At 39.1% G+C, this 17,175-nt stretch overlaps 2 protein-coding genes across 3 annotated transcripts; both read left to right on the forward strand.

Annotated features, from left to right (window-relative positions):
- Nucleotides 1–382: 382 nt before the first annotated feature.
- Nucleotides 383–8,273, forward strand: LOC125022005 (upstream-binding factor 1-like protein 1). The gene is made up of 16 exons (XM_047608246.1): nt 383–705; nt 802–977; nt 2,187–2,264; nt 2,526–2,681; nt 2,792–2,856; nt 2,933–3,011; nt 3,115–3,152; nt 4,568–4,709; nt 4,806–4,847; nt 4,926–4,982; nt 6,281–6,342; nt 6,424–6,613; nt 6,693–6,740; nt 7,285–7,356; nt 7,615–7,698; nt 7,783–8,273. Exons 1-16 carry the CDS (start codon nt 687–689, stop codon nt 7,822–7,824), a joined length of 1,350 nt encoding a protein of 449 aa, XP_047464202.1. The 5' UTR covers nt 383–686; the 3' UTR covers nt 7,825–8,273.
- Nucleotides 8,274–9,526: 1,253 nt separating this feature from the next.
- On the forward strand, nt 9,527–16,291 carry atxn7l3b (ataxin 7 like 3b). 2 transcript variants are annotated; one of them, XM_047608225.1, is made up of 8 exons: nt 9,527–9,652; nt 10,144–10,490; nt 10,595–10,727; nt 11,923–12,094; nt 13,906–14,006; nt 14,089–14,111; nt 14,199–14,244; nt 15,363–16,291. In XM_047608225.1, exons 2-8 carry the CDS (start codon nt 10,440–10,442, stop codon nt 15,440–15,442), a joined length of 606 nt encoding a protein of 201 aa, XP_047464181.1. In that variant the 5' UTR covers nt 9,527–9,652; nt 10,144–10,439; the 3' UTR covers nt 15,443–16,291. The 2 variants fall into 2 exon arrangements, with proteins under 2 accessions (XP_047464181.1, XP_047464180.1); XM_047608224.1 differs by lacking the exon at nt 9,527–9,652 and adding an exon at nt 9,723–10,052.
- Nucleotides 16,292–17,175: the final 884 nt, after the last annotated feature.

The raw sequence follows: 17,175 nt of genomic DNA on the forward strand, positions 1-17,175 counted from the left end.
GAATACTTATTTTTACACTTACATATCCTAAATTAGAAGTGTAACACATAAAACTTTTCACAGACACACATGTTTAATACAGCCTCATATATATCACCAGTCTTCCATTTACACAGTTATTACTGTTGCTACTATTTATATTAATTTTACCGCATGAATAAAGTATTTTTCTATTCTATTCTATTCTATTCTATTCTATTCTATTCTATTCTATTCTATTCTATTCTATTCTATTCTATTCTACGTACATACTCCGTGTCAGCAGGGGGCGCCCGCTCCCTTATAACATAAAGGGGTTCTTAAAATAAACCACAGAAGAAGCTCATCGGCCGCCTTTTGATGACGCAAACACTTTTCTCGCTTCTGATTGGCTGCTCTCGCGCTAGAGTATTAGTTCAAGAGTCCAACCACACGTGTGTTTCTCGGTTGTTTTGCGTGTTTATTTATTTATTTTTTTTTAGTTTATTTTAGGTAAGGTTACCGGTAACCATGACAACTAGTACATTTATGGTTGGACGGCGTTTATTTAATTTTTTAGCGAAGTTCCAAAGGTCGGCTAACTAGCTAGCCGGCTAACTCTTCTGCGGCTGTTTCCTGAAATCTCCCACGTTACAGTAGATTGTTGTTGTTGTTGTTTTTACGTCCCGCTGCGGATCCAAAAACCTCCTGAGATATTCATCGGAGCGATGGGGACTGAAGAATCTGGTGGGTACACGACAATTAAGTCTCCAAAAGATAAACTTTCTGCTTTATTAATGTGAATGTTGTGAACTGAGCATGTGCTATTTGTTTTTACTCCAGTCTGGACCAAAGCGAACCTGCAGAAGCTTTTAGCTGCCATCAAAACCAACATCCCGGAGAATGAGAGGAAGAGCATTTACACCAAGTCTATGAAAACTATTGACTGGAAGAAGGTGTCTTTTCCTCCACACTCACCTGAAGCCTGCAGAGACAAGTGGATTACGATTCTACAGAAAGTGAGTAACACATACAGATAAATAACCAAATATTTATATATATGTGTGTGTGTGTGCGTAAAACAAAGTGTCCTCTAATTTCCAGATCTAATGTTTACATTTATACATCTGGTTAAATTCAAAATAGTGCAACTAATGTACAAAGTGGAGACCAATGTATTACCAGGAAATATAAAGGCAATGTTTATAGAAAGAGAGGGAGGATATAACCTAGAATAGAAAAATACTAATACAAACACACACAGACATCAACATAACACACCAACAAAATCACCAGAATCTACAGCGCAAGAACAAAATGTAGATATGTGTGGAGGTATATATATATATATATATATATATATGAGTTGTACTAGCATGTTAATATGAATTACTGTATGAAAACTATGTACAGTTGAACAGTTTACAAATCGGTATTAAAGCATTTAAAAGGTGGCGTTGGACAGTCTGATGGACTTCCTCCTGTCTCAAACTCCACCATCATCCCGATCCCCTAGAAGTCCCCCGTCTCAGGATTAAATGACTACAGACCAGTCGCCCTGCCGTCTGTGGTCATGAAGTCCTTTAAACGTCTGGTGTTAATCCCACCTGAAGGACATCACTGACCCCCTGCTAGACCTCCTGCAGTTTGCTTACGGGCCAAACAGATCCGTGGCTCTGCACTACATCCTGTACCACCTGGACTCTGCAGGGACCTACGCACGGGTTCTGTTTGTGGACTTCAGCTCCACGCTCCACGGGTGTGTTCTCTCCCCACTGCTCTTCTCCCTCTACGTTAATGACTGAACCTCTGGGGACCCGTCTGTGAAACTCGCCACCCTCATTGGACTCATCCAGGACGACGGGGACGAGTCTGCAGACAGAGGGGAAGTGGATCAGCTGGTTCTCTGGTGCAGTCAGAACCACCCGGAGCTAAACCCGCTCAAGACTGTGGAGATGAAAGTGGACTCTGCTCATAGTGTCGTGTTTTATTTTGTTGCACCATCGAGCAAAGTGACCGGAGTCAAATTCCTTGTATGTGTTCACATAATGATAAATTCATCCACTCACATATATATATATATATATATATATATAATCAAAAGTTCAGATCATGGTTGTTATGCTACTTTTTAATTATTTTTTCCTGTGGATTAATTTTTCAAACGAGTAAAGAAGCTAATTCTGTGAAAAGATTGTGTGATATCTTTGCTGGTTTTGTTTCGTCAGATGCGTAAGATTCGGACTCTGGATGAGCTCGTTGTTGAAGCTGAAGACACCATCTCAGACCCTAAGTTAAACAGTAAAGTAAGTTCACAGCAGTTTCTATGTAGCTCCTGTTTCTGGGCCCAGCTCCTCCTCTGTCCTCTAGGGGGCGCCAATGTCACGTTATTCACATTCAGAAAGCTTTATTTGCAGAAGGGAGCAGCATAACGTGCAGGTACAAGACAAATAGAACAAACCTAAAGTATAAACTGTAAATGTAAACATGAGTTCCAGGGATTATATGTTTATATATTATTACATTCACTGGAATTGAGACAGAAATCTGTTGTTCTTTCTCTGCAGATCCACCCAGAGTTACCGAAGAAGCCCTCCCCTCCTAACGCCCTTTACTATGAGGACAACTGGACTCGGCTTCACAACGAACACCCAGAGTTCAGCAACGCACAGCTGCTAAAGTTAGCAACCAGCAGGTTCAAGTCTCTCTCCAACAAACAACGGGTAAAAGTCTTCTCCCACGTCAGCGCCGCGTCTCGTCTTCATCAGAGAAGGTTTTTTAAATGTAGAATTGCTGATTTTTAGTTTTGTTTCTTTGTTTGATTGTTTTCCAGGAACGTTACATCAAGAAGTTCAAACTTGCTAATGAAGAATACAACAGAAGGCTGCTGGAGTTTGGGTACGAACACGTGACACGTGTGACTTGTGGTGTTCGTGTGATGTGAGTCGGATTAAACAAATTATTTCTCCTGCAGGAAACAATATGGAAAAAATCCCAGCGGTAAAACCAAGAAAGTCCTGAAGAGGAAGAGAAACTCTGGACGCGACGCGACGGTCGTTGAGCTCGTGAACATTAACGCAGAGATTTCAGTCTGTTCTTCTCACATGTTCATATTTATATTTATCTCCACTAATGTGTCTCATTCTGACGGTGCAGGGTGAAGACGAGGACGGTCTTCCTCCAAAGCCGCCTTTGTAAGTGAATGATTTGATACTAATCCTTTAATATTCAGAACTCACGACCTCATGTTAAACCAAGTTCGTACACAAGTATTTAGAAAGTATAGAATTTGATTTTACTGATTTTATACATTTGCAGTTCTGGAAAAGTTTGGAAAATGAAAACTAGCGTTTGGAAAAATATTCATGTTTTTCTAAAACAATAAATTATGAATATTTAAAAAAATGTGATCAAAAACATGCACTGAATTGATCTTCAGCTTATTTGTATGAGCTACGTCACCGAGCTTTAATCTTCTGGAAAATATTTGGTGACATAACAGCATATATATATTTAGATTAATGAAAACTAACAATTAATTCCATAATTTATTTACATGATGCACAACTATTTACTTAGATATTTTTTTTTACCAAGAATTCTGGAAATTAGGGTCTGGAAAAAGTATCGAATTTTAAACTTTCAAATGTGTAGGAACTAGAGATGCATCGATACCGTTTCTCTCTGCACGCACATTGTCCTTGATCAGCTGAAACAAGATGTCAGTTTTGTGGCAGAGCATATTTCTAGAGGCAACACTGTGAGAAAGGATTTAAACACATCAAACCTCGTAATCGACCTAAAACAGACGAATGAATAAAGTTCGAACCACCACCGGTGAGACTCAAGGTGCTTTTATCGTACCGAGTCATTTATTTCTTGTCCCTCTGTAATGTCACCACCCAAACACTAGTGGGCGCCTGCAGAAAAAAAAAACTGTCTGCAGACGGCGCCAAAGCAAAACAAATAACTGTAATTTTTATTTATAATCAACATATTTTATTTTCCAATTTTCCAAAAATCCTCTCATTGTTCTGTATCCTGTAAAATGATTCTTGCTGGACAATGTAAAACTATAATTAGTGATAAGTTTAAAAGTTATTTTAAAGGCAGGAACTTCATGGGAGTTAAAGGTTATATTAAATGTCAAACTAAATGTTTGCTCATTGGGAGGATGAAGAGATGAAGGATTTAAAAACAGTTCAGTTATGTGTAAATGATAAAGAAAAAGAAAAAAAATTGTCATTTTAAATATCGGTATCGGTATTGGTATCGGCACAGAGTTCCCCGGTATGAACCCTGTGAAGGTTCCTCCCCCGTCTTCTCCCAGAGCCGAGTCCAATAAATCTCTCTTTAAGTCGGAGTTAATGTGCTGTGGAGAGGAGAGCTTCTAATATCTGAGCGACGCACACTTGTTATAACACGTCTGCAACTAGACACAAAGAAGAAGCTGTGAGCACAAAGGTTACCAACCAAAAAAAAACACAAAGTTCCTGCCTTTTCACCCACATTTTCTGTTTGTCGCCGGGTGAATTGAATTAAATGCTTTAAGTTAATTCTTCTTTTCACGTGTTTGTGTGTCTGTGTGTTTGTGTGTTAACATTTTCAGCAACGGCTACAACCTGTTCTGCAAAGAGCAGGTGATATCGAAGGACGACGCCGCCAACAGCAGCAACGTGAAGATCTGGGCCCAACGCTGGAAAGCGCTGGATCTGAAGCAGAGGCACAGCTACTCTGTGCGATGTGAGGAGGTTAGGATGCACAACTACACACACAGACAACACACAACACAACACAACACAAACGGGAAATGTGTCTGAATCTGAAGCTCGGTTCGTTTCTTTCAGCTGAGGAGACAGTTTGTGAAAGACCTGCAGGCGTATCTGAAGGTGAGTTATGAGGCTGGAGGAAAACCTGACATCCTGAGACTCAGCGTGATTTATTTTATGATTTTTTTATTTCCTCAGAGGTTTGATGAGGAGGAGCAGCAGGAGATCATCACGAGATATGGAATCACACATAAGGTGACAAAAAAGGATCCAGATCCAGAAAGTTTTTATTGCTTTAGTGAACGTGGATAAAACGGTTCCTTCTTAAAACAGAGCAGAACAGAGACTTTTAGTTTGGATCTCCTTCCCTGGCGCTTTTAGAAGCAGAAACAGTTTTTGTTTTTCTTTGGGACCAATAAGTATCTACTTTGGAGCTGAAAAGGTTGAACTCCTTGTCGCCTCCAGAGTCCGAAACAGAAAGTTTTTAAAAAGTCTTTTTCTGTTCCTTTAGAAGAGAAAAAGTCTGATGATGCCAGAACAGTGTGTGGGCAGAGTCTGCAGGAGCTTTTATTGTGAAAAACGATCCTCAAAAACACCTTTTACTCCCAACTCTGTGTTAGTGATTTCCTTTCTGATCCGATTCTGAGTAAAATTCAGGCTGGTATCGGCGATACGGATCCGATATCGATACTTAAACCCTAATGTGTAAAAAGTTGAATATTTCAAATCACAGCTTCATAAAGAAGACAAGACATCAGAGTAATTTATTTATTTACTTTAAACTCTGAAGTATATTGAAGTAGTGGCCTCATTTATTATATAGTTGAGTTAATAGAACAACAGAAAAACCAAACAGAGACACAATCATACAAAATCTGATCCGTACATTAATGGTTTGGACCAGTTTGGAGATGAAACCGTTCCTGTTACAACTTTTCTCAAAGCAGCTTCCATGAAGAGTCTGGTGTGGAAGAACTGGACTGACCTCAACACCTTTCAATAGATGAAAACTGTTTGTGGGACGAGTTGAAGCTGTTAAAGCTACTTCATATTAAAGCGTATGGATTAGGAACGGGATGTCGCTTCAGTCCATATGCATGAACCTGCAGCCTCATCAGCTTTTAGTTATTTTGCAAATTGTAAATAAAAACTGTATTTTTGAGTCTGTCCTGGGGAGGGAATGAACAGCAACATGTCAGTATTTAAAGCAGCTCCATCTAATGTTTGACTTAAAGACTTCATCCCTGGTCTAAATGGGAGTGGATCTGTCTAACGTCTGTCCACACTTTGACTTATTAAACATCCTTCATCGTTATTAAGAGACGAGAGGCAGAAAAAGGTCCAAAATAAAAATAAAATAAAAAGATGCAGATTCTCACTGGATTAGTTTTATCTCATGACCAAAGTCCCCAGATGAAACTAGAAACAGGACTTCACTCTGACCAGTTCTTTATTGTCCCTTTTTCCTCTTTAGTCTAAATCTCCACATCTTCTCTGGATGGATTATTTCATTTCATGTTTGATCCACTGTCTCTGTTTTTATTCTCGTGCAGGACTTAAGAAACAGTGAGAGGCCTCGGCTACGACTCCCCAACGAGCCCAAGAAGCCGTCTCAGTGAGTTCAGAGTTTTATTTCAACTCGCCACGAGTGAAATCCTCATAATTACATTCTTTCCTTTCCTTTTTACTCCCTCAGGTCTGAGAACTCGGCTTTCTTCAAGCGTCAGATGGAGCTTTTAAAGGACAAAATCCCGAACTCAAAGGATCGGTTCACTGAAGTCAGGAGGATGTGGAAAAAGCTCTCGGCCAAAGAGAGACACTTCTACAAAGGCAAAGTGAATAAAGACATGAAGAAATACTACGAGGAGCTTCAGGAGTGGTTTGAGGTGTATATTTTAGAATTAATTAATTGTTTTTTTTAAATCTTGACCTGGAAGTTTAAATCTTTCCGTCCTTCCCTGTCAGGCGCTGCCAGAGAAAGAGCAGAACATCTATGAGGCCAGTCACCCCAGAGTGAGTCCTTCAGAGCGAAACCCTCGCACCTGATTTCACCATTAACGCACAAAAACTTATCTTTTGTTACATAAATGTTTCAATCCACTTCAGTCCGAACCGTAAATACCACAAGTTTGATTAATTTCTAACTTTTAACCCTTTATATGTCTGTGTGTGTGACGGCATTGTAAATATTTCAAAATAAAACACCCTAAAAGTGGATTTTTCTTGGGGGGATTATTAGAGTCTTGTCAATGATAAGTATTGATTTGATGGATTTTATGTATTTAGTTTTTACATAAATGAAGGTTTATGTTTTTAAAAAAAAGCGTTTTTTGGGTGTTTTATTTTGAAATATTTATGTTGCTGTCTCAAACGCTGGCATGTAAAAGTAAATCCAGAAGAGGACACGTTTGTCCCTTAATGGTGACATCGTAACTATTTCAGTGACACTGTGGACACGTGTACACATTTGAAATGTCAAAAAATAAACTGGTAAAGGAGACTTTGTCCCCGTGAGGACGTGAGGGTTGAAATAGTTTTTATTTCTGTCTGGTTTCAGTGTCTGGACCCTGACGTCTGTCGTCACTGTGAAGACGATGACAGAGGAAAGCAGAGAGTTGATCAGGCGTCTGTGAGTTTCATCGTTGGTTTCATTAAGAGGGACACGCGGAGGATGGACTCAGCTTTTTATTATTATTTTATTTCCTACTGACTCATACATTTATTATTCTCCTCCTTGATCCGATCCTATTTAACTTCAGATAAATATAATTTTATTCGTTTATTCTTTATATATATAAACCGTCCTCAAACCTCCAGACCAGCCTGAACCCATCAGGACGTCCCTGATGTTGGGAAACTGTCTGACCCTCGGTTAATGTTTGAACAGGACTCAGAGGACGAAGACATCGAGGACAGCAGCGACGATGAAGATGAAGATGATGATGTCACACTCATCCCTGACACCTCTGAGGTTCGAGCCTCTTTATTCATTTAAATATCGTCTCTTCGTGGGTTTGTTTCTGTGTCGGATGTTAACGAAGCTTCATTGTTACAGGACGACGGGGAAACGAGCGGCTCCGCGTTCGACATGGATTAGATTTAAAGAGACGGAACAATAACGGCTTTAATAGTGGCCTGTTGGTTGGATAATATATGTTATATATTTATATGAAGAATATATAACAGCAGACGGACTGTGGAGCTCAGGCTGGTTTATTCCTGCGTTTCTGACGTCAAACGGAGGATTGGGACTTAAAACAAAGAAAGATGATGTGCCTCATGGGAATGTAGCTGTTTGTGAATAAAGATTTTAAAGACGTTTCCATTAAACCTCCATCGTTCCTCTGGTGGTTTATGAGGCAGCAGCATCTTCACGGACCAATCAGAGCTCAGAGTAAACGCTGCACGATGAAATGTGTCATTTTCCTCTGGTTTCATTCATAAAAGTCATGATAGGATTAAATCAACTCTGGTTATATGTGAATCAGATGAAGTCTGTGTTCTCCTTCTATCATATGTTTTATATTAAAGGTAAATTTACTTGTCTACCGTGTTTTTCTTTTGTTGTTGTGTTGAGTTGTTGTGGAGCAGCTCTCCATGATGTGTTGCATTTATTCAAAATTGAACTGTATTCATTTTTTTAAAATTTTTTTTAAATTATTTTAGAGTCTAAAAGCCAAACTTGAAATACCACAAACACTCAGAGATGAATTCAGAAACGTTTTGTCCAGGAATCAGAATAACATCTGAATATTGATCCAAAGTCTTTGCTCAGTTTACACAATAAAATAACTTCTCCTCTGCTTCTGCATATGACTCAACTGTCCTCGTATTGTTCTTTTTTCCTTTTTCATATATTAATAGATAAACAATATATATATTTATAGTTATATTTACTAAATAATATATTTTGTTGTTGCTTTTAAAACTGAAAATCTAATAAACTCTTATGCATTTGTTTATTTCTAAAACCATCAAAAGATTAAATAAATGAAATGAATACATTTTACCGACCTCGTTGCCAAATTTGCACCTAAATGTTCATATTGTATGTTTCCTAAATGTTTCATTTATTTTATGTCTTTATTCATTCTAATCAGTTTATTCGATGTTATTTAATATTTTTATCTGAACTTATGTTGTTGTCTGCTCTGTGTGGCTTTAATCAGCTCCTCCTGGAGACAAACAAAGCTTTCTGAATCTGAATCTGCATTAAATATATATATATATAAGAACAAAAATAAAAATAAATCAATTCAATATGTAACTTAAAGAAGTTAAATAGTTTCAAGGCTTCTCCAATTACTTTAAAAAAAATAAAACAATTCTTTTATTCTTTAAAGAACAATGACTTATGATTTTAAAATGGTCTTTTATTCTTTAAATAACAAAACAAAACAAAAAAAATCTTTTATTCTTTAAATGATAAAAAATTCTTTTTTGAAAAAAATCGTTTGTAGAAGTAATTAAGTTTGGAGCAACTATTTTTAAAAACATTTATGTTTATACAATTTGCCAATTGTCACCATATTGTTACACATAAATTCCAAATCTTTATTTTGCATGAACCAAATTTAATTAAATCGTTCATGCACTCGGTCCCAAAACCTCCACACGACTTTAGAAGTGTTATCATCCAAACTGAACTTAATTCTTAAAAACTCTTTACACGGATAAAACTGTTTGGAAATGATTCGTTTTAGGATTCAGTCAGTGAAGTGTGAGTGTGGCTGGTGCAGGAGGAGCAGGAGGAGGAGGAAGAGGAAGAGAGGAGAAGGAAGAGGAGGAGGAGGAGGAAGAGGAGGAGGAGGAGGAGGAGGAAGACAGGAGGAGGAGGAGGAAGACAGGAGAAGTGCTCGGTGGTGCAGGGATCGATTGCTCGCGTCTGATCGGTGTGAGGTAAAGATGGATGCCTGCAGAAATAGGTAAATAAACACATTTAGAGGAAACGATCAGCTGCGATCAGCTTTTATTCCTTTTTTTTTTTTTGCTTCGTGTCGGGACGGGGGCGTCGTGCTCTCCTCTCTCTCTGCCTCCGCGTGTCCGTGTCGTGGGGGGGTTTGTGTGAGGAGTTGAGAGGCGGAGTGCAGCCGCAGTGCAGCAGGAGTGTAGTAGTGGAGGGTGGAGAGACAGAGGAGGGAGGAGGAGGGGGGCAACAAGCCGCGCTGTTTTCACATCAGATCAGATTTTAATCACAGTCTGGGGCAGTTAACGCGTTTCCCTCGTGTGTGCTGCGTTCGTGCGCGTGCCTGCTTGTTTTCCGTGGGGTGGTCTCGCGCGTGCAGCCTGCACGCAGCCTCCACGCTCTTTGTTTTCCTCTGCCAGGTTCGTGCTAAGCTACACTCATCAGCTGCAGCGTGTTGCTTTGATTTCAGACGCTTCCAGCTCAGCTCACTGTGCTTTCTCTGATCCGCAGGTTATAACCGTGAGGAGCAGCTCTTCCTCCTCCTCCTCCTCCTCCTCCTCCTCCTCCTGCTACTCCTCCTCCTGCCCCCCCCCCACACACACATATGCACCCTCAGTTTGTAAGAAGTCCATGCATCTGAACCACGGGCTCATTTACATCCATTGTCCTCCTCCACCGCCTCCTCCTCCTCCTCCTCCTCCTGCTTCTCCTCCTCCTCCTCCTCCTGCTGCAGCCCTGTTCCGGCCAATGCCCGCTGCGCTACAGCATGACCACAGCAGTGTCTGCTCATCTGGTAGTTCTGGCAAATGAAAATGGAGGAGGTTTCAATGTCCAGCCTGGACAACAGCAAGCTGGAGGTACATGAGGAGGGTTCATCTGCAGGAGAAGTGAGTGGAAACCCCTGGTCTGACTCCTCTCTGTCTCTGTCTCTGTCTCTGTCTGTCTTTGTCCTCTCTGCCAGGCCCTCGCCCAGGACATCCTGTCTGACCTGGTGGAGGACGCCTGCCTGGGTCTCTGCTTCGAGGTCCACCGGGCTGTTAAGCAGGGCTATTTCTTCCTGGACGACACGGACCAAGAGAGCATGAGGGACTTTGGTGAGGAGCGAGTCCAACTTTTCATCAAGATTCTGTTGCATGAGCTGTTTCGGTGTCTTCCCCCCCACGCTGTCAGAAGGTCGGGACGTTTAACCTCCTGAGACCCGAGCTTTTATTTGCTATGCATTTTTAATTTCTCCACAGTATTTGGAATCGGTAAGAAACTAAGACATATAAAAACTAAGCATCATTTTCTTCTCACTAAGCAAAGAAACAATGTCCTCATATGTCGTCACTGGGATTATATCCTTATTAATATTATAAAGAAGTCACCAATGTGTTTATTTATTTATTTTATAACTGAGCAAAGACAGAATTTTGAACAATGAAGTCCCAACGTCCTCAAACGAGTACTTGCTAATTAACGACATTCTGGCTCGTTGCTATTGATAAAATGTGTTAAATTTATGAGTCGTATCAAACTACAAAAGTTAATAACGGGTTCAAATGAAGCAGAACAAGCTGCAGTAAAAACTAAACCTTTATGTCCCCGTATAAGGACGTGGGGTCTCAGGGGGTTAACCATTGTCACATATACACCGATCAGGCGTAACATTACGACCACCTTCCTAATATTGTGCATCATCAGAGAATGGACGTGGGTCTTCTGAGGGGGTCCTGTGGTGTCTGGTAACAGGATGTTGTTAGTGGGGGTCTAGGTCGGTGCTACGTATCTAAGTAACATCCACATGCATGAATATCAGGTCCAAAAGTTTCCCAGTAGAACACTGAACTGTCACAAGATGATTTCTGTCTCCAATCGTTCACCGAATAGAATATCTTTACTGACATTGTAGGGGATGTACAACAAAATGAAGTCCATTCAGTGCTAAAGTTAAACATATTAAAAGGGAATAAAATCTAAAATATATGCCGAGTCTGCAGTTATCGTACAATCCCTTCATAAATATTAATTCATTCTGATTTAGAAGCATTTAATACATTAATAAACTATTTTTCAGTCTGTTAGTTCTGGTTTTCACCGACCTGCAGATAAAAGTTTGTGTCATGAGTCTTTTTCGTAATTTTTGGACGTTCCTGAGGCAACGGACCTACAGCTTTTGAGGGATGTTGTTCCTCCTGTGGAGTTCATTTAATCGTTACCAAGATAAGAACACATCTAGACGACAACACGTCTCCGGAAATCGTTCCACCGTTAACTCGTATCACATCTCGATTATTCTTCGTCTTCCAGAAATTGTGGACCAGCCGGGGCTGGACGTGTTCGGCCAGGTGTACAACCAGTGGAAGAACAAAGAGTGCGTTTGTCCCAGCTGCAGCCGGAGCATCGCCGCCTCGCGCTTCGCCCCCCACCTGGAGAAATGTCTGGGGATGGGACGCAACAGCAGCCGCATCGCAAACCGCAGGTGTGTTCACGTACGCCAGGAGGTGAATGGAAACACTGCGACACACGTTACTGGTGTTAAACACGAGCTGCATGGAAGTTTAGTTTAGTTCAGGGTCTTAGCCGTCCCACAGGGAAAGTATGGAAGTAGATTTTATACATTTCCAGGTCTGGAAAATTATGGAAAATTAAAACTAGTGCATGAAAAGTGAGACCAAGTCAGTAAACGAAAAAACGTGCACTGAATTTATCTTTGGCTTGTTTGTATGAGCTACATTACTTAGCTGTAATCTTCTACATATATATTCAGAATAATGAAAACAAACAATTAATTCCATAATTTATTTACATGATACACAAATATTTACTCAAATGCCATAAATTAGATTATTTTTGAATTTTGTGTAGGAACCCTGATCTCACTACGAGCTGGAAGTTTAAGTCAATTTTATTGTCAATTCCGACATGTGCAACACAATAAAGGCTTGAAATGCATGGGGCAGCAAGTAAACGACATTTATTCGACTGAAACTTCAGATTAAAGTTTAAAATAAACACAGATGCTCAGAAGGAGCTTATCCCTGAGGACAGTGCTCAAAACTATTGTTGTGGTAATTAAAGAACAAACATAACGAGGTAAAAACACTAATGTTGAACACACTTAGAACATGTTATATATTGAACAGACTTGAATGGTTTACTGTATTATTGTGTGTTTGGAATTGTACACAAGACGGATTCATTCCAGGAACTATACTTATGGGCGTCATTAGCTAAATGTTAATCCATTATCCACTCCACTGTTTAAATTTGCGTCAGAAGGTAATAACTTCATGTAACTTTTAAAGTACTTAGATGAGACTAATTTAACTTCCCGGAGGCTGTAGAAATATCAAAGTGATGATTCCTCCACATAATTAGCCGCCACGGGGCTTGTGTCAGATGCTAGTTTTGGTTGAATATCGTGTGAGATCAGATGGAAAAACAATTCTCGTCCAATCACATGACGGAGATGAATAGATCACATTAGAAATAACATAAGAAATAACTCTCTAGTCTCGTCTCGTTGACGTTTCCTCATAGTTTTTAACATCAGATTTTAGCTTTAGCTTTTTTTTAGCTTTAGCTTTTAACAGTGGCTGAAAATATCATAAATACTTAGATACATACTCAGATGGATACTTAGATAGATACTTTGATACTTGGGTATATACTTAGATAGATATTTAGATACTTGGATAGATACTTTGATACATAGATACATACTTAGATACTTAGATAGATACTTTGATACTTAGATAGATACTTAGTTAGATACTTTGATACTTAGATAGATACTTGGATAGATACTTGGATAGATACTTAGTTAGATACTTTGATACTTAGATAGATACTTGGATAGATACTTGGATAGATACTTTGATACTTGGATACATATTTTGATACTTAGATATATACTTATATAGATACTTTGATACTTAGATACTTTGATAGTTAGATACTTGGATAGATACATTGATACTTGGATACATACTTAGATACTTTGATACTTGGACAGATACTTTGATACTTAGATAGATACTTTAATATTTAGATACTTGGATACATATTTTGATACTTAGATAGATACTTGGACAGATACTTTGATAGTTAGATACATACTTTGATACTTGGATACATATTTTGATACTTAGATAGATACTTTGATACTTAGATACTTGGATATAACCAGTTGAAATATATTTCAGGTACACTAATGTAAACACTGTGTTGTTGTGTAGAGGGTGGTGGACATTGTTCATGATGGACCGGAGTGTGTTTACTCTGTTACAGAATAGTCACCGGCAACAACACCAACAACAAGTCGGAGAGCGACCAAGAAGACAACGACGACGTCAACGACAATGACTGGTCGTATGGTGCTGAAAAGAAAGGTGACGTTCTGATTCTGTTGCTTCGGGTTTCACCATCATCAAGTCACCGTCAGCATTTAACTTTACTGTCTGTCTCTTACAGCCAAGAAAAGGAAATCTGACAAGGTACGATTATTTTCAGCTAATCTTATACTGGAAATAATGCTAATGAACATAATAATGAACAGAAAGTCTTCTTTTCTTCCACCTCAGAATCCAAACTCACCAAGAAGATCCAAATCATTCAAGCATAAGAGCAGTAAGTGGAAACTTTTTTTTTTTGTCCTAGGTTCAAATTGTCCACAAATCGTGAAAAAATATTAAAATAATAACATCAGCAGATACAAGAGAGGATAATGATCAATAAACTCATAAAACCCGAGACATATCAGACACTGTTTGATATTTAGGAGTTTTAAAACCCACCAGTATCGGAAACGCAGCATCCGATGGAAGTAACAAGTTTGCAGCGAAGTTGGTTGCTCGGCAACTGTAAACACACGAAGAAGAACTTTAATTAGAGGGCGCACATTGACGTCACTTCCGCCCGGGGCCACGCCCCCCTGAGTGGCAAAAAAAAACAAAACAAAAACAACATGGCGAAATATATCAGTAAATACAGCGAGACCGGGAGAAATGCGGATTATCAAATCAAATTAGACTCGACAATGATCCATACGGACTAGTGTGGATTTGGAAAAGCAGGTTAGCCCCAGTTTCTGTTAGTTTAAGTTCATTTCAGTTGTGGTGTGTAGCTAAATAAAAGATGCTAACGCTAAGAGCTTTACCGAGAAGTAACGTTAATAATACTGTAGCGTTAAAAGGATGACGAGGAGATCACAAATATTCAGTTTATTGAGTTATTGTTTACTAATGGAACTGAATTAGTTACTGTCGGCCGAAACAAAAACAACAACATCGACAAACTTATCAGAAACGTCCAGAACGTAACGTAAGAAGTAACATAAGGTGTGACTCCATCAAAAAATACAGCATAAATTAACATTACCCGACACTAAATATGAAACACAACACCAGTCACACAACAGCTCTTCGCCATTAAAAAAAAAAATAAAATAAAAATTACAGTTGAGACGCTATTAAAGCCTATGATTCAACCTAATGCTGCTAAGCTCCATGTTCCTTGTTGTCACTCAGTGGCCGTAACTATGGAGACCTCGCTTGCTGTGACGTCACAGACATACCCTCTATTGTCATTGCGCAGAAGTTACAATGAATTTAATCAACTATCTGCTGTGAGCAGCTCTTAAGTGGGACGCTGAATAATTATTCTAATTATTAATATATTATTATTATCGTTGTGTGATTGGACGGCAGGTTGAATGAAGAATGATGACGAATCTTTATTTCCCGTAGGTATGATGGGTCCTAGACGTCGTATGGAAAACCAGGAGAGCCCGCGCATGCTGATGAAAGATGAGGCGTTTTCCCAATAACATTCTCGCCGCACAACCTCTCACCTTCACCACCACCACCTTCACCACCACCACCACCACCGCTGCTGCTGTTGTTGTTGTTGTTGTGTGTGAGCGTGAAGGCACACATGCAGGACGACTGATAACACTTCACCTTTGGTTCTTTGTGTCGTGAAAATCGATGGACGTTGGTGTTGCAGGTCAAACTCTGCAGAAATCCCACCGTATACTTGACAGATTTTTTTTTTTTTTTTTTTAATTTACAAAATCATCGTACCAACACTCACTTTTTTTATTTTATTTTTTTTTGCTTAGTTGGTTTTCAGTTGAAAATAATGAACATTTGATGTGATGCAGCGGCGGAGCAGAGGCAGCCGTGTGAAGAGTGACTGATCTTCTATTTCCTCACATTTTAGAACCTTTTGAGAATAAAAAAAAAAAAAAAGGAATAATAATGTCAAAGACAATCATCGCTAATGGTTCGTCTTTTATTTTTCACTTTCACCGTCAGGCTCATAGTTCTCCGGCTGAATCACAACACAAATAGCAGCTCTGTTTGTTGTCGTTCACCTGTGGAAACGTCTTTTTTTTTTTTAAATGTTCTGTACACGAAGCCCTCGGTTGTACAAGCAGCAGGGGTTTGAATCAGAAAGCAGGTTTCTGTTGTTTGTTTCTCGTTTGTTTTTTAATCGATCTGCTTGTTTTCTAGCATTCAGACATGTCTTGGTATCATGTGTTTACATTGTAAAGGGTTACATACAGTATGTCCTTGGTGTGATGTGGTAGTGTAAATATTCCAATAGTTGAATTGCTGCTATCATGGCTCAGTTTGTATCATCTGTTTAGCGTAATAAATAATTTGTTACCTGTCCTGTGAGTTTGTGTTAAACTCCTAATGAACTCAGGAGCCAGGAGCCAAAAATCTGTCCCTCAGAGGGTTTGATCTGGTGGGAACATTAAATACAAGACACTGACTGCAACTGCACTTATTTTTCTTAACCAGTATCTTGTATTAGGGTCAAATTTGACCCATTTGCAAATTAAAATGCATAAGAAAAAAAAAAAAAAAACATTTCCAAGGCTTCTTGATATCCTCAAGAACACCATTTTCATAAATTCTGAAAAGAAGGGGATGTTGATGGCACTCGTGGATCATAGAAAATGTTTTAGGTTTCTCTGTGGATCAAGTTTGTCTCAATTTATTAGATGAAAACGAGTGGTGTATTCAAAGATAAATGGTCTATTGGGTCAAATGTGGTCAAATGCTTGTGTGGATATGAAAGCAAGAAGTTAGACAGGAGGTGAAAAACAGTACTGACAATGATAAACGTTTTTTTTTGTTTGTTTTGCCCTGGATTAAGTCGTGGGTCAGTTTTGATCCGTGCGCAGCTTTCTAACACATTTTAATGGTTAAGAAATGGAGCCAGTTCTCACTCGACAGGAATCGGCTCTTCTGATTCACTACCAAGCATCGGTTCTTTTCCCGTATGACACATCACTAGAAAACTGTAATTTCCGACACTGTGAATGCAGCATCTCGTACGGCCAGTGGTGTGCGATAGCGCTCGATTTGGTATCGATACGATACCAACTACAAACAAGGCCAGTGTTGCCGATACCGATGTCGGTAGTTTTTAATAATTAATACATACACAATTTTCTGTTTATAAGTAAATAGAAAATATTTTATTATCAAAATAAAAAAAATGAGTGTTCAGACACTAAAATACAACTATAAAACTAAACATCTCCTT

This window comes from Mugil cephalus, chromosome 16, assembly GCF_022458985.1.
Source record: "Mugil cephalus isolate CIBA_MC_2020 chromosome 16, CIBA_Mcephalus_1.1, whole genome shotgun sequence".
NCBI lineage: Eukaryota > Metazoa > Chordata > Actinopteri > Mugiliformes > Mugilidae > Mugil > Mugil cephalus.